This window comes from Phaseolus vulgaris, chromosome 5 (assembly GCF_000499845.2).
Source record: "Phaseolus vulgaris cultivar G19833 chromosome 5, P. vulgaris v2.0, whole genome shotgun sequence".
In the NCBI taxonomy this organism is placed as follows: Eukaryota; Viridiplantae; Streptophyta; class Magnoliopsida; order Fabales; family Fabaceae; genus Phaseolus; species Phaseolus vulgaris.
The window spans coordinates 40610109-40630036 of NC_023755.2; the positions used below are offsets into that span (position 1 = coordinate 40610109).

Here is a 19928-nt window from a genome sequence, read left to right on the forward strand (position 1 = left end):
CAATCTTTCATTCTATGAAAAAAATTAAAATTAAAATTGGATTCGTCGAGCGACAGCTGGAAGCGACCGACACACAAGTAAAATCATTATGTCTAAATAGAAGTTTAATCATTGATTAAACATTACGTAACACATCCCTAATCATAATTTAAAATTCTAATCTGATCTAATAATAAGAGGTTCATGGTAATAATATAAATAAGTACAAATTTCAAAAATAAGTACGTCATCATTCAATACTAGTACTAATAACACTAAGTATCAAATACCGAGATCTTATTTAAGCGTCAGAGTGTATTTTGCAGATAGCGTCTGAATTTAAAGTTTAGTAAAACAGGAAGTAAAGTAGTAAAAAAGAGTGTTGAAACAATTTTGAAAAAAAGGAAAAAAAAATAGACCGATCCAACAAAAATGAAGGACTATTTGAGAACAAAAATAAAACAATTTTAAAATTACATTTTATTGCCCGTTATAAACTAATACTTTTTTTATTATAGAATTATCAAATTAACATTTTTTATTTTAATAAAAAATTCTTTTACTTTTTAAAAGATATAATATGGAACAGTGTGTTGTTGTTGTATTGAGAACCAGTACTTTTGTCTTTTAGTGGCCAGTCATGTGAACAACATGGCCTGAAACACCGTGCAATCCACACGCGGAAACGCTACGCTTTCACATAAATGAACCTACATATTTTTCATAACTTTATACTCATCTTCATATATAATATACGCTACTTTTAAATAAAAACAATCTAACTCTAATGAAATTCTATAAACTAAATTTTAAATCTAATTTAATTTTAAAAATTACTTTGTAAAATAATATAATTTAATTATATTTTTAATTGATATAAGATTTAGGATATTCAGAATTATATAAGGATAGAGACCTTATTGGTCTTTTCGTATTGGTTAGAGTCCTAATTTTTTCCACAGTGTCAGTGAAATCAGCTTTTTTCATCATTCCATAAATCAAACATGTGTAACACTTAAAACGTGCCGTTAGTCACATCTTTATAAATAATATATTAAGCTTTCTTGATACATAGGTAACTTTCTATAATAAGATTTAAAAAAATAAAATTGTTTCATCTAATTCATAAGATTTGTGTACCCTTATAATTAAATAGATCGAATATAGTCTAATTACAATTTTTGCAGCTTCGTTTTAAAATTTGGAATTTTCCTTAAAGTGGTTCTTTAAGGTTATATGGTAAACGAATCATTAATTACCAGTAAATTTTCGTACAAAAAATAAAGGGTTTACAATATTTAAAAGAGAAAATTAGATTTTCAGCACTCCAATTTTTTTTTCCTAATATCTAAGATTTTTACATGAAAACTTCAAGAAAAATCTGTGAAAGTAACTCAAATCTAAAAAATAGATTGAAATACTTTAATTTAAAGTCACTTAACTTAAACTTTGAACTAACAAAAAAATATATATCTTAATCTATTGATAAAAATATAGTTTCATTATACAAATAACAAGCACGATAAAAATAAGTTACATATGTTTGTGAGATTGAACTTAGTAATTTTTTAAAACATACAATGCTTAACGACTATATATATATATATATATTATCTTATCACGAGTGTTTTAAAAAAGTTTAAATGAGAATAATTTTATTTGTGATACTATAGCGTTGTTGGTATAAGGGGTTTTCACACAATATATAATTTTTTTTATTATTAATTATATTTATGGAATGGCCACTTTTATTACCAAAAAAAATATACTTATTAATGATCACTATCATGAAATATAAAGTAGCATTTTCTGGCTTGAAAAAAAATTGAGAATAAATAATAATATAGTTTTCAATGTTTACTTTTTAAAATTTAATATCACTAATTAATATTCAAATTATTAAAATTAGCATTCCAAGGACTAAAGTTGTATGATAAATAGTATTAATGTGAGCAATTTAAACTTTTGGTAAATATATTAGGTCCGTGAAATTTAATTAAATTTGATAAACTATCGTAAACTGAAATTGCGATAAACCAATAGTGTAGTGTTTTGAATGTCTTTTATAATACATAATAAATAGGTAACTCGTACTAAAATTTAATTATTTTTTTAATAAATTTTCTTTCAACATAATCATTATTATAAAAAAAAATGTGTATACACTAATAAATCTCGACATATTTTACATAAATTTTAGTAATTAATGCTGAAAAATAGCTGTGAGATTATGAATCGATTTGGTTTATAGATTTAATCTATAGAGTTAATAGAAATGATCTTTAGATTTAATAAAAATGATTTCATTTACTTCTTTTAAAAGAAGGATGAACATTAATGAAAATAATTAACTGAATATGCAGAATAGAGAATAACAATGGAATAAGAGTTGAAGAGAAGACTCAATATAAGAAAGAACTTAGTATAAGAGAGAAGAAAGATTGATCAATAAAAAAAAACTATTAAATTTGGGAATCGCTGTTTCATGTTTCAGGATAAATTATATACTTTAGATTGAGAGACATCTCTCTTAACTAGAACAATAGATCCTAAGTCAAACTTTGACCAATTCAGGTTGAGCTGGTCTTTTGATTCGGTTAATGTTGTGTGGAACACAATTTTGGTTGGGGTGGTGAGTGAATTATGGAATCACAGGAATTTTATCATATTCAGAGAGGGTGTGGTGGACACGTCTCAAGTGTTGGCTTTGGTGCAAATAAATGTTTGGTCTTGAATCTCGGTAAAAATTCGCTCTGCTTCGTATTCCTACTCTAATTGGTGTTTGGAACCTTTGGTGTGTATGAAGATGATTTCTTGAAGTTTTTTTTTCAGGTTTTATTTTAACGGGTAGGGCTTTTGTTAGTTAGTTTGACGGTATTTGTTAGATGTTGGTTTCTGTATAAGGGTTGAACCACCCGTTCTCATTTATTTATTTTTATTGCTTATAAAAAAAAACTATAACAATAGTTGATTTATGAAAAATTTGAATAAATTAATTTTTGTGAGGGAAGAAATGGAGGTAGGAAAAGTAAAAATGAATGTGAGTGTATTGTGTGGGTGAAGAAAGAAGAGAAGCAGAAAGAGGAACAGATTGGTTAATGAAAAGAGAAAAAGAGGGTTTTGTTGGGTGAAGACATGTGAACAGATTCGAGTTTAGTTGTGAGTTGTTGTCAGCAAGCAAAAAATCATTGTCTGTTTTTTGTTTTGAACAAAAAATTGCGACCACACGTGTTGGAAGCATGGGCAATAGGGGAGTTGATAAAAATTGTGGAAACCTGTTCCCACTTTGTTCACACGCCCAATTTATGACTCAACAATAACTAACTCTACACGTTTATGAGCCTAAGATTCACATTTCTTACAATACACATTCACTGGCTGCAGATTCAACTTTTTTATATTTTAACATGGCTATCACATGTTATACCATTTCCAGATAAATTAATCTGACTCTGCACCTACTGCTGCCAAAGCTATGTAAAACAAAATCAATATTATTATTATTATTATTATTATTATTAATATTAATGTTATGTCTAATCACTACATGGTGTAATAAGAGAGTCTGTGAGTTTCGATGATATCATATATTATATAACATACAGTTAAGTTAGAAAGAGTGATTTCTAGTTCTAGAATGTTTTGTTTGTTGGATTATTTTTTTTCTCTTATATAGGGTAATGTTCTCTCTCCCTTCTCTTTGTATTTGATATTGTTTTGAGTTATATTTTTAAATTGATTACAGTCTTACATATACGGTCAAACTTCATAATTAACGCCCTCCTATCTTTATGAAAAATAAATGAGATCTTTCTCATTAACTTCAAAGATCGACATTAAGACTATTTCACCATATGATCGGGCTCGGTTAACTATTAGACTGTTTCACATAATTAAGTCTCTTAGATGATAAGGGTGACACCAAGAAGATCGCAGAAGAACATACCGATATGAAGGTTTCACTCAGACAAGGTTAGCGTTTGAAACACCAATATCAAACAAGGGAGAACGTTGATGACAGTGATTGGATGAAATTAAAACATGTAAGAAAAGTGAAGATGAGAATTTCAGACAAAAGAAAAAAAATTGGATTTGAAATTTAGATTTTGTAATTTCTAAAATTCGTTTAAGTAAAATGGAAACCTGATTTAAAAAAATGATAAAATATCCATATTAGACAATCTTACAGTAGTAGTGCAAGTACTAGATAGTTTCATAGACTACTAGAAAATCTTACCTATGTTAAATAAGTCAAACGGTATCACTATAATCGTATGTATATACACTGTATTGTATTTCTATTTTCATGTAAACTACATTCAAAACAAAAGAAAAATATCAAAAGAAAAAATGTTTTTTCAATACAAATTAACTTTCAACATCATTTTCACCAAAAATCAATTTTAAAAGTAGTTTTAAAAGTGGTAGTGCTATTATTGAAGTGAAACAATATCTTTTGTCCTGGAACAACAGTGGTCACCCCAACGTCTTTTCTCACACACGGGCTATTTCTTAATTATTATTTTTAATATATATTTCAAAATTAGGATTTCTCAAATTCCATCAAAAAAAAATCTTTCGTATTAATTTCCTTAAATGGACCATTATTGAAATTAATCATTCACTTGGAACGTGCTATTTTAGTTAGTGTTTAGCTTTTCTTTTTTAATAGTGGAAAAATGTGTGTATATATATATATGTTCATATTAATAATATTTAGTGATAACTATTTTTTTATTCGCTGGTAGCATTATTGAAACGCTTTTAAAACATCAGCTTCTAATTTTTTTATTCTTAGTTAATTCTTAAAATACATATAAAACACGATTTTATTATTTTATTCTAATTATATTCTCTTATAATTCACACAAATGTTAAGAAACTCGTAAAATAATTGTTTATGTAAACGGCTATTTTTAATTATAGGCAATATAAGATAACAAAAAACATAAAGATTTAATAAATAAATCATATAATGTAAGTAAACGGTTATCATGCTTTTATATTAATGGAGAGAAATAAATGGGAAAAAATGAATGGTGAGAATATTTTTTTTCCATACTTTATATACAAGTTATTTTGTGAAAGGTGTTGAATATTAATTACTCTAAAATCTGAATTTTAACTTATACATAACTCAATTTTTTAAATTATAAAATAACCAATATCATCTTTTTTTCTTTTTCCTTTTTCATCCAAACATTCTTATATGAAAGCTTCCTGAAACAAATTCTATATATTGAAAATAATTGCCATAGAAGGAAAATGAATATTTAAAACAAAAAATTATAATAGGCCAAGAACAAAAAGACCTAGTAATGGGCCAAGCCCACATCCAAATAATTGAACTTGGTAAGAGACCTAATTCGATGGGATCACGTTGTTGAAAATAACGTTCAACGAGAAACAAAATAAAGAATAAAATGCCTTTTTTATTCTTTCTAACATTATATTTATTAACTATATTTTATTTAAAAAATTAATGATACATATTAAATTAATTTTTGAGATCCAATAATATTTTGTTAATATATTTTTTAAAAAAATTAGTTAATGCATGCAAAATTAAAGTTAGACGTTCATTTATTAATTCGTTATAAATTTTGCAGATTAAGGTCTTGAAAAATTGAGGGCCATTGTAATATTTTGAATCGATTGAATTTTAGTCATAGTAAGTAAAAATAATCATATATAGAGTTTTAGTTTTTTTTCTTCTCTTCTTAAATATATATGTTAAGGGAAAGTATCATTATATGATTAATGTTTAACATATATCATTATTTAACCATCCCATTATGAAATATGAATTTATATATATAAGGTTTCACAATAAAGAAGTAATTATGGTTGAGTGGTTTACATTACCTGGTGTATGGAATATTTTTTTTATCAAATACTGAAAAAGACAAATAAAATTAATATAATAAAACTTAAAAGATGAAATTACCTTAATTTTTGTAAAATTGCACTAACATTTTGTCTTTATAAAAACTTAGAAAAATGTAAAAAGAAATCTTGCAACAATTTAAAATAGTTAATAAATGAATGTAATATAGAAAATGTTGGTATAATATTTTGAAAAAAAGTAAGAAAATAAAAAAGATTTAGTTGAGTGCTCGTTGAACATGCATATTGTTGGATTCCTGATTTCATGGTACAGTCTTCTGCTGTATTGTCTTTGTTGTGTTCTGTTCTGAAACACCATAGGTCCTAGTCTTTCTTTAAGTACACTTTCTTTACACACACAATCTATTGTATCCATTTTTCACTTCTCTAACTTTATTCTGTTTTTTCTTTACAACTATCATATTTTTACACAATTATACATATATGTATATCACTATTTTATTTTTATATTTTCATTATCTTAATATAATATTTATTATTAAAAGATAGTTATGAATAGATGTGTACCGGTCGGGTCCGTACGACTGATAGAGATTTCATCCACTAGATTATGTCTAACAAGAGATTATTAAGACTAAACAATTATCAAACATTAAGTAATACACTCCTAATCATGATCTGTAGTCCTAATCCGATTCAATAACAAAGGGTTCATGATAATTATATAAATAGTCATAAATTTTGAGAATAATTAAGGTCTGTCATTATTATGTACAATTAGCATCTAACACCAAAGTTTTACTTGAAAGTCAAAGTGACTTTTGCAGGTATTATCCGAACTTGAAGTTTACGAAAACACGAAGCACAAAAATAAAAAAAGAACAAGAAATTTGTTTGGAGAAAGAAGAGAGTAGTAGAAGAACGACCGAGAAAGGAAGTAATCGTTCTTGATTTCAATCATTTTCCATAATAAAATGTTTATAAATAAAAAATTGTTAAAAGATATTTCTTTTACTTTATATTTTGTAATTTGATCTAAATTTTAAAGTTTCTCATGAAAACACAAGGTTTGTTGCAAGATACTTCAGATAGTATGTTACAGGCAGAATTTAAGAAACAAAAAACTAATCTCTCAAGTTCTCCTTTTTTTTTTTTTTTTGGTAGAAACAACTATTTATTATCTCAAGTTCTCCTTTTAATTTCCATAATGATTCATGAAGTTATAGCAACTCTCTGAGGAAGAAAAAGAATAATGTACAAATAATTCACCAAAAAGGTTGATGAATTATTTTTCTCATACAGAGAATGAAAGAATTATGTACCAGAATCCATTTTTTTTACGCTAATATTGTAATTATTTTGAAACCTCTTTATACTTCTTCATGTCTGAAACTCAGATTCTCAATTATTTTAGTTTCATTTTGTTGAAAAAGTATTTTTAAATAACACTTTGTACTTATTAAAAAACTTGAATAAATTGGCGTGTAGTTGTGTTAGGGTTAGACAGGAAAATAATTGGTGTGGGGTTATTTAGAAAAATAATAAAAAAGAGAATTTTGATGTGAAAAAAGAGTTGGTACAATCTGCATGATGTTCACAGTGGGATTTTGTAAAACATGTCAGTGAAAGCAACGAAGAGAAGGGTAGCTACCCTTAATCATGGGGTAGGGCCCGGAACATTTCGATCTTTGTGTCATTTAACAAAAGAGTGATAATATATAGATACAATTTGTTAATATTTTTTTTAAATAATTATAATTAAATTCTTAGGAAAAATATGAATGTAGGTATATATCAGAGTTTTTTTTGTAAAAGATGTAAAAAGAAAAGATAATTGTTTTTTTGTGTGTTTATTAAAATAATTGAGTTGAGAATGTTGAAGGTTGCAATCGGAACAGCTGTTATAAGGGGAAGGGCCACAGTGTGAAAGGGGCAGTGACTTTATTCCTGACAACCAAATACGATAGACTTGTCACCACAATCTACTACATACACTAAATATCTCTTTTCTCATCTTTAATAATCAACCTTTCAAATTATTTTAACCTAATACCACACTAATTAAACCTCACCTTTTTTCAAATTTAAATCTTAACTATTGATTACGTGATTTTTTTAACTTTTAATTAGATTTTTATGGTTAAGTCATTTGATTCACATTTCTGTGTTGGGTCGGAACGATATTTGGAGGTCCGATACTCAGTCAGATCGATCGACACGATCAAAATCATTACGCTCACACAGAAGATTAATGAGAGTAATCAGTTATCAAATACTAGGTAATACACTATTAATCATAATCAAGATTCCTAATTCGATCAAATAACAAATAATCATATAAATAGATTTAGATTTCAAGAATTAGGTACGTCATCATCTAGTACTAATAGCACCGAATGCCGAACATCGAATTCTCACTTGATTGTCGAAGTGTCTTTTATAAATACCATCCAAACAGAAAGTTCACAAGACGAAAAGTGAAGAATTAAAAAAAGACAAAATGACCGTTTCTAAGTAGACCAACCGAGAAGGAAGACAGTAATTCTCCTTAATACATGAGTTGAGATATTCGAACAATAATTTGATTTTTTAGTTATGAAAAATAAGATTTTTGTTATTGATCGACAATGAGAGGAACTTTTTCCTTATAAACATAAAAGAAGCATCTTCTCATTGGAGCAGAAAAGGCACACGCATGGGTCCCCACCACATTCCGCTGTAGAGTTGAGCTTCATCCGTATCCAAATAATGGAGGAAAACCAGTGGGGGAACTGCTCCTCTCACATGGTAATTAGCAAATCTTTCATATACACTATCATATGTATCATAATCATAAGTATGTATGCGCACACATGAACATGAACAGTATTAATACATATAAGTAAGTGTAGGTTGATTAATTATTGTTTGTGAAAATTGTTGGGATCGAACCCTAGGAAATGGAGGACGAGGTGTTGAATGAATGTTTGTGCCAGACGAACCCCTTCGACGAAGAGTTTCTTAGGGATATTCTGCAGCAGCCGGAGGCAGAAGAGGGTGGTGATGACATGATGATGATGATGAAGAACAAGAACAGTAACTCATCATCCATGATGAATCTTTGTGGTGAAGAGAATAAGAAGAAATCTGGTTATATACTGTCTTTTGAGGGTTTGACTGGTTGGAAAGACGTGTCTGAGAACTCGAACTCAACAACAAGGAGCAACCAAGGAACGAAGAAGACTCGAAGCGCTTCTGAATCAATGGATCACATCATGTCGGAGAGAAAAAGGAGACAGGAACTCACCAGGAAATTCATAGCACTTGCTTCCACCATCCCTGGCTTGAAGAAGGTCCGTTTTCAATCATATTTGTACATTTTCAAAGTAAGATATGTGAATGAAATAGGTCTGATAATAAAATGTGTGTAGATGGACAAGGCACATGTGCTAAGAGAAGCAATGAATTACGTGAAGCAGCTGCAAGAACGTGTGGAAGTGCTGGAAGAAGATATCCAGAAGAACAATGCAGAATCAGCGATCACCATAACAAGATCTCATCTCTGCATTGATGACACAAACAGTGATGAATGCTATGGCTCCAATGAAGCAGTTCCTCCTGAAGTTGAAGCCAGAGTCCTTGGGAAGCAAGTGTTGATCAAGATTCATTGTGGCAAACAAAAGGGAATTCTGCTTAAAATAATGTCTCAGCTTGAACATCTTCATCTCTACATATCCACTAGCAATGTCTTGCCCCTTGGAAATACCATTGACATCACCATAATTGCTCAGGTAAATTACACAGTATATCATATCACTGCAACCAAATTTAGAATCTAAATAATTGTTAGTTAAAATTTTAGTAGATAATTAAATGTTAATTTAGAAACTAATTTAGAATCCAATAATTTTTTTAGTCTTTAAAATAATATCTAATTTAGTCAATATAACAACTAATTATTTTTAGTGTCTAAAATTAGTTTCTATTTAATGATTTTCTAGTAATGTATGATATGATTAGTTTGTTGTTTAAACTTGTGTTTTTCTTTTATAAAAACTTTTATGTTAAATATTATTATGCAACTAAATGTATTTTGATTATTTTATAATTGTATCGCAGATGGGTGATAAATACAACATGGTAGTGAAGGATCTAGTGAAAGAATTGAGACGAGTGGCTATGATGAAGTTGTGTGTGTCACAATGATGAGAGCTATTATGTTTGACGAGTCCACTCATTTTAGTTTAAGGACTTGAGAATGACAACTTATGAAGTTGTTTTGCTTTAATACAATGGCTTGTTTTGCTCTATGTTGAGTCAATAAAATTTGATTTATGTTTGCTTTTGTTAAGTATTATATTTGTCTCACGCCTACTTTATTATCATATGTTAGTTTTGGATGATACAAGATCACCAATACGAGGATCTATTATTTATAACAATAATAAAATTAAAGGTGTTAATAAATTATTTCTCTAAGTACATTTTTTGTTCTTCTATTTTATCCTCTAAATGAACTTGAGTGCTTAGGACAAAACTACATGAAATTAATCACACAAAAAATAAGAATAAAAAGACTATTAATTTGTCTTACATTTAAGGTTTGTTTTTGTTTGGTGATGTTATGACTTTAAAAGTGAATATTTTTTCGTCGAGTTACTTAATGAGGTTGATATTTTGTTTTGGATAATTAGGAGTAATGGAGTTCCATTGTCAAATACATTGTATGAATACGTGAATAAAACTATAATGAATATTAAGTAAGAGGAAGTGAGTTGGGGTGAATATCTATGTATAAGTTTGTGAACAGGATCTTTTCCTATGAGTTGATTAAATATATTAAAAATAACTTTTGAACTTTTAAAGATTGTCTTCTGAGGCTGAGAAATTATGAGGCTGAATTGAGGAGGAAGAAGGACGAGAGATTGAACGAGTTTGAGGAATCCTCCAATTTATGAAAATTCGTGTTTTTTTTTTACCTTTTGAAGTTCTCCTTTTCTTTCTACGTTTGATTTATGAGAAGAATTGGAAGAATTGTTTCTAAAAAAAAAAGATTGTCTTCTGATTTTTTGTATATTTTTTTTTTGTTTATATTGTTTTCACCAATTACAATGTCGAGAATTGTTGGGTTTTATTTTTTATTATTATGTGATTGATTGTATTAATAATAATAGTAATAACTTATTATTAACAATAATAACCTTTTTAATGAAAATAGCGAATGTCTCTGAAAAATTATTTTAATTTTTGTATGTAAACATGTTGAATGGGTTGACACCTATCAAATATCTCAGTTTTTAATTTTCGTAGTTTTTAGGAAATAAAAAGTCAAATATAGATGTTAGAATAAGAGTCTTTGATTCTATTATTTATAGCAGTCTGATAAGATTATTGAATGATCTGATGTGAATTTGTTGGTTATTTAACATAAGATTATTCAGAATGTATAGACATTGTGCAAAACAAATTTGGTGTGTTTGTTCTTGGTTAAGCATTTTACATATTTAAAATAAGCAACAAAACATGTTATAAAGGGTGTAAGAATGAAGAGTTAGATGGGTGGAAAATGTTGCACCCTAAGCTGTTACCTTTTGAGTTTAGAGTACTAATCTGCATGCAGGTGCCTTGAATCTGTATTTGTTCATTTATTTATGAAACTGCATTTACTCTGTCTCAGATCAGGTTGTTGGTTGAATATTCCAAAAGGTAAACTATCTTCTATGGAATTATACCTTACTTTAATCACTCAGTAATGCTCACAATGGTTGCATTTTGCCTTTAGTTGGATGCAGTCATTTTACTAGTTTGAAATCTCAATATTTACAAGTACAAACAGATACTTCGGAAAAATGAAATAACTCATTCTTCTGTTATGCATGCTTGAGAAGTACTAACTGAGGATGATTCTTTCGATTTTTGAAAGACAGTCCCTTCTTTAATCTCATCATCTGAAACGGGTAGCTCTCCTTCCATCTTCCCCCCCTCAAGACAAACCATGAGATCTCCAAGCTGCAAGGGTTATGAATGTATCAAAAACTTTAGTTCCATCAGTTTTCAATGCACACTACAATTCACTAAGAAAAATGACAAATTTGGAAAACGGTATCCTTCACCTGCTTTTCCAGGTCCGCTACTCTATCCTCCATCACTCTCGTAGCTTTTCTCTCCCTGGAAAATAGTACTTCACACGTCAGTTTACAAACCGTTTGGCCAAGTTTGCAATTACTTGAGTTCAAGAAATTGAAATCCATGGCAATTGCAATTACTAGAGTTAAAGAAATGGAAATCTATAGCAATTGCAACTACTAGAGTTAAAGAAATGGAAATCCATAGCAATTGCAATTACTTGAGTTCAACAAATGAAAATCCATAGCAATTACAAAACTGAGAATACGAGCATCGCTTAAAATGCCAAACGCCCATTAAAGCAGCAACTGCAGACCTTTGGTTTTATTGGACACAAGACACCTTCATACAACACTCCATAGAAAACACCGTCATGAATAAGAAATAAAGGGTAAATACATACCTCTCTTCAATCTCAAGTATCTTTGCTTTCCAAATGTCCTCATTTTTCACAAGATTCTCATTAAGCTGCAAATAAACAGACAATATGAACATTTGCCAATACACACGCAGATAATATTAATGGGACCACAGAGAATCTTTTGGCACGGTTATAACTTATATGGCATAATACTACGAATTCTCCAAAAGAGAATTTCCAAGATTGGAATACAACTTACATCATCCAGAAATTTCTTCTCTTTCTTACATCTGTCAACCTTGGACTGAATCTTCTGCTGTTTAAGACTGATAGCCTTCTGAACAGCTTTGGAAATTTTTCTTTCCGATTCTTCTTTTACTTCTTGTAATAAGGATTCGAAATACTAGATTTAATTTAGTTTAAAACAGAAAAAGATTAATCAATACAAATTTAGAGATATTAGCAGATTCACAGCAAATGACAAATGGAGTCCACTTACTATTTTTTGGTTTTCAAGTTGAGTAGCAAGCAATTCATTGTACTCATTGACAATCTGTGAAAAGAAAAGGTATTTATTTAATGTATGAAAAATTAAAACTCCTTGTAAAAAGTAAATAAATCTAATAGTCTTAAAAACATTACAGCTTCAACTTTACTATTAAGCATAGCCTCACTCATGGCATTATCTTCACAGCTGCAACTTCCGCATCCATTGTCTGCATGTGCACAGTTAGTGTTCAGCTCAACCAATTTCCCATCAGTTTTGGACTGAATAAGTCTATGAACATAGTTGTCTCCCACATAATCCCACACACGTTTGGTCTCCACTTCCAGGGAGTAGCAATGCTGTGTCTCTTTCCAGTGTATTATAGCATGACCTCCCTTATATCTGAAACAAGATTTCCTAGGAGTTCAGAAGATCCATATGGTTGTAATCATACACAAATTAAAAAAGAAAGAATTATTATAAAATAAGGGTTGGTGGAGAAAAATGTCAGTCTCACCTTCCGCAGCCAACATACCCACATATAACACATATCCACAGGTTCTCGGTGGTTTGACAAACAAAACATATCGATTTTTCAGCTTGCTGCTGGCAATAGCGGCATACCTGAAATAAACACGCCATAAGAAATTATTATTATTATAATTATAAATTATAAAGCATACAATTCATTTGAATTGTTTGAAGTTGCATAGAAAGACTGAATGAAACCACTTACAGGACAAGAAGAATCTGCCCATTTTGAAATACAAGAACAATGGAAAGAATGGTTGCATATAGTTGTAAGAATTCCACCGGTGTCCTGATCTAATCGTTCTGCAAGAAATCATAAATAACTAAAACACTTAGTCCATGCATTGAGTAGCAGTAGACAAGACAAGGCAAGGAAAAAGGGATGCAAAATGTACCAAGACAAACAGGACAAGTAGGCTGTTCAGTTGAACTAGCATTTGAGGGTTGTGCGTGTTCAATGGAACCAGTGTACTGCACGTCTAACGTGAAAAGAACTCGGCAAACCTCAACCTATGATTAATAAATACACAGCAAGGGAATTCAATTCAATTCATTCATAAAACGAGTAAAAAACATTGAAAAGAATGGATGATAATTAAAGAAAGAAAAGGAACCTCGAGAGAGGAGAATCGGCGGCCATGGTAGTGCTTGTAGAAGGTGTCGGTGGATTCTTGGGAGTCAAAGCGAATCAAGACACTGTACTGATCCTCCATACCATCCATCCTGAGAAAGAAAAACAAAAGAAGACGTGAGCATGCGATGATTGCTGAGATGCGATTGCGATTGCGATTGCGATTGCGAGAACAACATAGTTGCATACCTAACAATGCGCATCTCCAGCATGTGCTGAATGAAGGAACCACTGAACTGACAGAAATCCGCATAGGTCATGTGATTGGGAACGCCAACAACGCAAACCAGAGGTTTGCGTCCAACCTAACACGAAATGGAAACGGATTGGTTGATTGATAATGCGAAGAGAGATGGAATAGAAGACGAATAAAAGGATACCGGAAGAGTAGCCGGAGTGTCGTCGGGGAAGAGATGCATGAGGCCGCGCGTCTCCTCGATTCTAGGGTTTCCAGAAGAGAAATTGAAGAGAGCGGTGGAGAAGGAAAACGAAGAGGATTCGGTGGGATCCTCGTCGGAGGAAGGTGCTGCAATTGCAATCGCTACGCTTGAAGTTGAACTCCACATCGCTTTACAGCACCGGCACCAGCACAAGAACACACTTACTTTAAAACTAAACTATTTTAACCTAATCTTCTCAATTTCATCATCTAATCCCCAAATCTTCATTATCAATTTTCTAACATTTTTATTTTAATCTTTATCTTTACAAAGCTTTATTATTCACTTTAATTTAATTTATTAGAGAAAATAAAATAAATAAGTTTTTTGTAAACTTCCTAATTGTGTAATGCTTAAAAAATTTCCCAGTGAAGAAGGAAGCTGAAATAATAATATTTATAATGTATTTTATTAATTATTTCTTTAAACTACATTGGAATCTGAGGTGTAATTTCTTATATTCGAAATAAAAGTTCCATTTTCTAAGTTAAAATCAATTAAAACTATTTATCTAAAGGAAATAAAGAGAATATTTTTTTCTATAATTAAATTAATATTATTATTTAAATACTTCATTACATATATTTAACTTTTATCTCCTTTATCTATGGTAGTGTAATAAACGGGACAACATATGTGAGTGATATCAAGATCTTATAAATTTTTAAATTTTATAATCTCTCTATCTATAATTTTAATAAGCAATTACAATCAAAATATGTAAAAGTGTTTTAAAATATTATATTTTAAATTTATACAATGAATACAATAAAGATTTGTTAAAAAAAGCAGATTATAAAACGAACAAAAACAAAAGTCGTCTTTGTATGACTTGTTCAATTTAAAGGAAAAAAAATATATGTCCATCTATGATTTTTTCAATAAAAAATAAGAAATGATCTCTTTCAGTAGAAAATAAAAAATATATATAAATTATGCATAGGACGATTTCTTCGAAATTAGAAAAAAAAAAACAAATTTATTATTGTAATTTGTGCTGCCCTTGTAATCTTCAAAAAAAATACAATCTAATTGAATTAAAAAAATTGCACCTGTTTGGTGCAAAACACTACCATTTGAATACTATAGCTCAAGAAGGATTAAAACCAGGGTTTGCATCTTTTCACTTGTGATAATTGAAGACCACAAAGCATGAGAATATTTGGCAGTACAAACAATGTTAATTACATAACAGAATTCTTATTGTTAATCACACGTCAAAGCAAAGGGTTGAGGATTTCTCTGTTTATGTCAAAATCAGTTTAGATCATAACATTCAGAAGTCTTTACAGATCTATGTTGTCACCCTTAAAAAGAGTCTCTTTTGTCAAGGTCTGTTTTCATGATCTGCAGAACGAGTGATTCTTTCTGTAAATAAAATGGCAAGCTCTTAAAAAGATACAGATCCTCAGTTTCAGAAGCTTTATCCCCATAGATTGGAGGCAAACGAATGAACATCAATCCACAAATGGTTGCAAAATAGCTTTCCAAATTAGAAGATGGATGAAAATTTAAAACTGCATTAAATTATGCAACAAAATCCCGGGTACAAGAAAACAACCTTGACACTTTCGAAAGTACATTCATTCATACATAGGCTGGTTGGAAACTGAAATACATGCATAATGCAGAAGGAAGCCTTAACTCTCCCAACTAGGGAGACTTTTCCAGCTTTGGTAGTGACTTCCAAGATACATCAGATGCCAAGATCCTCTACGCCAATTTCGTCTCAATTCTAGAATCACACTGTAGCACCAGCAGGAACGTTAGATTCCACTGACTTCATTATCTCTTCACCTAGCTGTTTGCACCCTACCAGCTTCTGCATCAACACATAATCCAAACACCAACCTAATTTAGCAAAATATTTCTCTAGCCTCCAATGCTAATTAATCAAACGCAAAATAATCTGATGTGTGATTAAAACGGGACCGAAGTTTTTACAACATTCATGTTGTAATGAAAGAGTTGCTTACTGTTCCAGTAGAATATATGTCGCCAGTTCGAAATCCCCTGTTCAAAGTGTCCAGGACTGCATTTTCTATTCGTTGAGCTGCCTTTTCTTCTTCTAGGCCATATTTCAAAAGCATAGCAGCACTAAGAACAGTAGCAAATGGATTTGCCTTGTCCTGTATACAAATAATTATGCTGTTGTTTAAGCATGTCGTTTGAAGCAAATGAAAAAAAAATGTAACTACAAGAAACCAACCTGTCCAGCAATATCAGGTGCCGAACCATGTATGGGTTCAAAAAGTCCAGGCCCCTGATCCAATATGCAAAGGGAAATCGATAGTGTTACTTGCCATATAATATAACACAAAGCATTGCTAGATAAACTTGAGAAACGTGCTCGAGATCTAAATTATAATTGATAATGAATATTTTTTTACATACAGAAGCCCCAAGGCTAGCAGAAGGAAGCATCCCAATACTTCCAGTGATCATTGAGGCCTCATCTGATAATATATCGCCAAAAATATTGTTTGTCACAATGGTGTCGAACTGCAAAAAATTCAGGGTTAGATATTGCAGCACTTGCATTTTTATGATCAAACAATTTTGTCGTTTGTGAGTATAAATTTGCCTAGCCATAAATAAAGTGAAAGACGAATTACAGTAATTTATTCCATAAGCAAACCTGTTTTGGATTTCGAATTAGTTGCATTGAGGCATTATCAACATACATGTGAGAGAGTTCAACATCAGGATATTCTTGTGCTATTGCCGTCACTCTCTTCCTCCATAACATTGAAGCCTGGAGAATTTAAAATATAGTAAGCAGGAACTGGACTAAATCTGTCACTATTATCTTCATGTTCATTCCCCAAGATACCAAAAATGCACAAATCTTAATTATTTGGTTAACGTGGAAATTCCAAATATAACGTTAGTTGCATCTTCAAAAACCTTCATAGTTTCCATTATTTAGTTCTTGATTTCCTTATGTAGGTAACTTGGGACCGAGTAAAACCTATCACTGCATATCTCAACCTAATCAACAACAATATTTCTGAGGAATAAGCTAGACATATGCAGATATATCTGTGCTTCTAAACTATTCACAAATATAGATCAATAGAAATTTGCATTTATTTGAAAAATGTAAAAAATATGAACAGAAAGAGTGTAGCCATGTTTTAAACCCAAGTTGTCACAAATGTTATCCATAACACCTAATCCAAAATGAATCTTAAAAAAGACAAAACTAAGAATTTTCTTTGCAGCATGATTGAATTTTTCAATTTCATGTTTAAGCAATTTGAGGCATTCATAAAGTTAGAGAATGTAAGTGAATATTATCACTAACATTCTCACTATACCAAACAACGCCATATTCAATTGGAAGGCATCTGCCATGAACTCTCTTTTCTGTCTGTACACACATCATACTACGGCAAAAGCTTCACAGTATTCCTGAGTAAGTTTCATGGCATAATCCAGTAATACAAACCTCTAGTACATTAGCTTTGTCAACAGAGCAAAGTTTCCCACTACGCTTCCGAGCAATCTTAAATGCAGCATGAGCTATGCGATCAATCTGGTACAGAAATTATTGTTGATCAGAGAATCATAGATCCAGAGGTAATACATTAATTAGTTAAAGAAACAGATCCGAAAGAAAACTAGAAGGGAAAGAAAAAAGTGAAAATTCACATCTGTATGTAAAAGTCACTTGAGAGGTAAAAGTCTCTTATCCCTCCTCCTAGACAAGAAATGTGTTGAAGAAAAAGATTTAATTGAATTGACAGAAACCCCTCCCCCAAAGATTTCCTTTCACAGAGAATGTCTTCTTTGATCATGTGCAAAGCTCAATTCTCAATGGATACAAGATTGAATGAATCCCCTTCCTCTACATTCGTCTATTTCTTTACCCCCTCCCTTAACTAACTAGTATCCTAACCTAACTGTTTCAGCTAACTTCCCTTCATCTTCCCAAACTCCTAACACAATGTTTACATGTTTTAACTATAGATCTTGAGGACTCCAGCTACTAATATTTTTAATCAAATTAGAGATATTTTTCAATTTTCTTGGAATGATTGCACAAGAAACTCCACTCAAATTCTTCACCCAAATTCCCTTCCGCAGAAATATCCAACAAGGGTCAGTAACCCTTATTAATCTGTTGTAATACATATATTTTTATAGCTCAGTGGTAAGCATGCATTATATATAGATACCTCATGTGCAGCATAAATCTCAGTATTAAAACCAATCTCTTCACCATTTTCATTGGTGTCAAAGCCCCTGGGTTTTCCAAAATAGATACCTAAATAACAACAGAGCAGCAACAAGATTAGCCAGCAAATTAAGTGCACATATCCACATTTAAAGAAAATGGATGAAGATTTAACACTCCAAATTCTAAATATTATAGAATCACATCACCACAGACCTCCAGTGAGCTCCCTTACAACCATGAGATCGACCCCTTCAGCAACCTCTCTCTTCAAAGTTGAAGCATCCACTAACTACAGAAGAATTAACACAAAGTAAAGCCACACCAGAGATGGGTTGAAAACTATTAGGAAACAGCAAAAAAAATCTTCATTAACACGCATTTATCACATCATAAAGTGTACCCTTTATTTCTCATCCATCAGACTGCATGCATGAGAAAATGCAGTATGAAGAAGTTGTTACCTGAGGAAATACAGACGCCGGTCTGAGATTTGCAAATACTTGAAGCTCTTTACGAAGCCCGAGCAACGCAGTCTCTGGCTTGAGATGCTTCTCGTTGTTATCCCATTTATAACTTCAAGCAAATTCAATTCAAAATGAGGAGGCACAAAGCAATAACAAAAAAAAATAGGTAAAGAAAAAAAAAAGTGAAGTACCCTCCAACAGCACCAAGCAGAACAGCATCAGATTCCTTGGCGGCAGAAAGTGTCTCATCGGGTAACGGCACTCCCGTGGCATCCAACGCAGCTCCACCTATAAGCCTCTCTCGGAAATCGTATTTGATCCCTGCTTTGACAACACAGCAATAGTTACCTACTCCAAATTGAAAATGTTGAGGTTACGAAGAGAGAGCGTGCCGTACCTTCGAGAGAACCGGCGAGGAGAAGAACGTCTTTGGCGACGGAGATGACTTCGGGGCCGATACCGTCGCCGGGAAGGAGAGTGATGGTGTAGGAACGCGGCGACTTCGACGGAGGGGGCGCGCCGGAGCAACTGAGAGGAGTGAACCTCCGTAACGAGAATGAAAGAGAGGGTTTCAGTGGTTTGAATTGGAGAAGTTGCAGAGAAGCAGCCATTTTCGTTTTCTTCTCGATTCACAACAATTTTGCCTCACTCAACTCAAGGTTAAGGACTCTTCTTTCTTCCCCCTTTCGGTATGAAGAAACACAGTTTGGCTATTTTTATTTGAATCATTATTAAAAAAATATATTTTATTGAATATTTAAAACATTTTTCAATTTTATTTAAATATATTGAGCTTTGATTTTGTCTTAATAAAATGGTGTGAATATTATTTTCATTTTTTCCATTTCTAATTTATCTCTTAATTCGGTTTTTTCTTTAAAAATAACTAAATAATATTTT

General features: G+C 31.1%; 3 protein-coding genes across 3 annotated transcripts; 1 reads left to right on the top strand and 2 right to left on the bottom strand.

Moving 5' to 3' along the window:
* The first annotated feature begins 8456 nt into the window (after positions 1-8456).
* On the top strand, positions 8457-10156 carry LOC137836065 (transcription factor bHLH18-like). The gene is made up of 4 exons (XM_068644884.1): positions 8457-8613; positions 8763-9158; positions 9237-9596; positions 9925-10156. Exons 1-4 carry the CDS (start codon positions 8575-8577, stop codon positions 10009-10011), a joined length of 882 nt encoding a protein of 293 aa, XP_068500985.1. The 5' UTR covers positions 8457-8574; the 3' UTR covers positions 10012-10156.
* Positions 10157-11555: 1399 nt separating this feature from the next.
* Positions 11556-14751, bottom strand: LOC137836072 (BRAP2 RING ZnF UBP domain-containing protein 2). The gene is made up of 12 exons (XM_068644894.1): positions 14322-14751; positions 14131-14246; positions 13925-14033; positions 13706-13820; positions 13516-13613; positions 13297-13403; positions 12935-13181; positions 12792-12845; positions 12552-12695; positions 12335-12399; positions 11919-11973; positions 11556-11814 (listed from the first exon to the last, which is right to left on the bottom strand). The coding sequence occupies exons 1-12, from the start codon at positions 14505-14507 to the stop codon at positions 11665-11667; spliced, it is 1446 nt and encodes a 481-aa protein (XP_068500995.1). The 5' UTR covers positions 14508-14751; the 3' UTR covers positions 11556-11664.
* Positions 14752-15881: 1130 nt separating this feature from the next.
* LOC137836073 (3-isopropylmalate dehydrogenase 2, chloroplastic-like) lies at positions 15882-19750 on the bottom strand. Its single transcript, XM_068644895.1, has 11 exons — positions 19426-19750; positions 19220-19349; positions 19026-19137; positions 18778-18853; positions 18563-18651; positions 17833-17919; positions 17020-17136; positions 16776-16883; positions 16591-16644; positions 16358-16510; positions 15882-16203 (listed from the first exon to the last, which is right to left on the bottom strand). The coding sequence occupies exons 1-11, from the start codon at positions 19637-19639 to the stop codon at positions 16123-16125; spliced, it is 1221 nt and encodes a 406-aa protein (XP_068500996.1). The 5' UTR covers positions 19640-19750; the 3' UTR covers positions 15882-16122.
* Between the last annotated feature and the right edge of the window lie 178 nt (positions 19751-19928).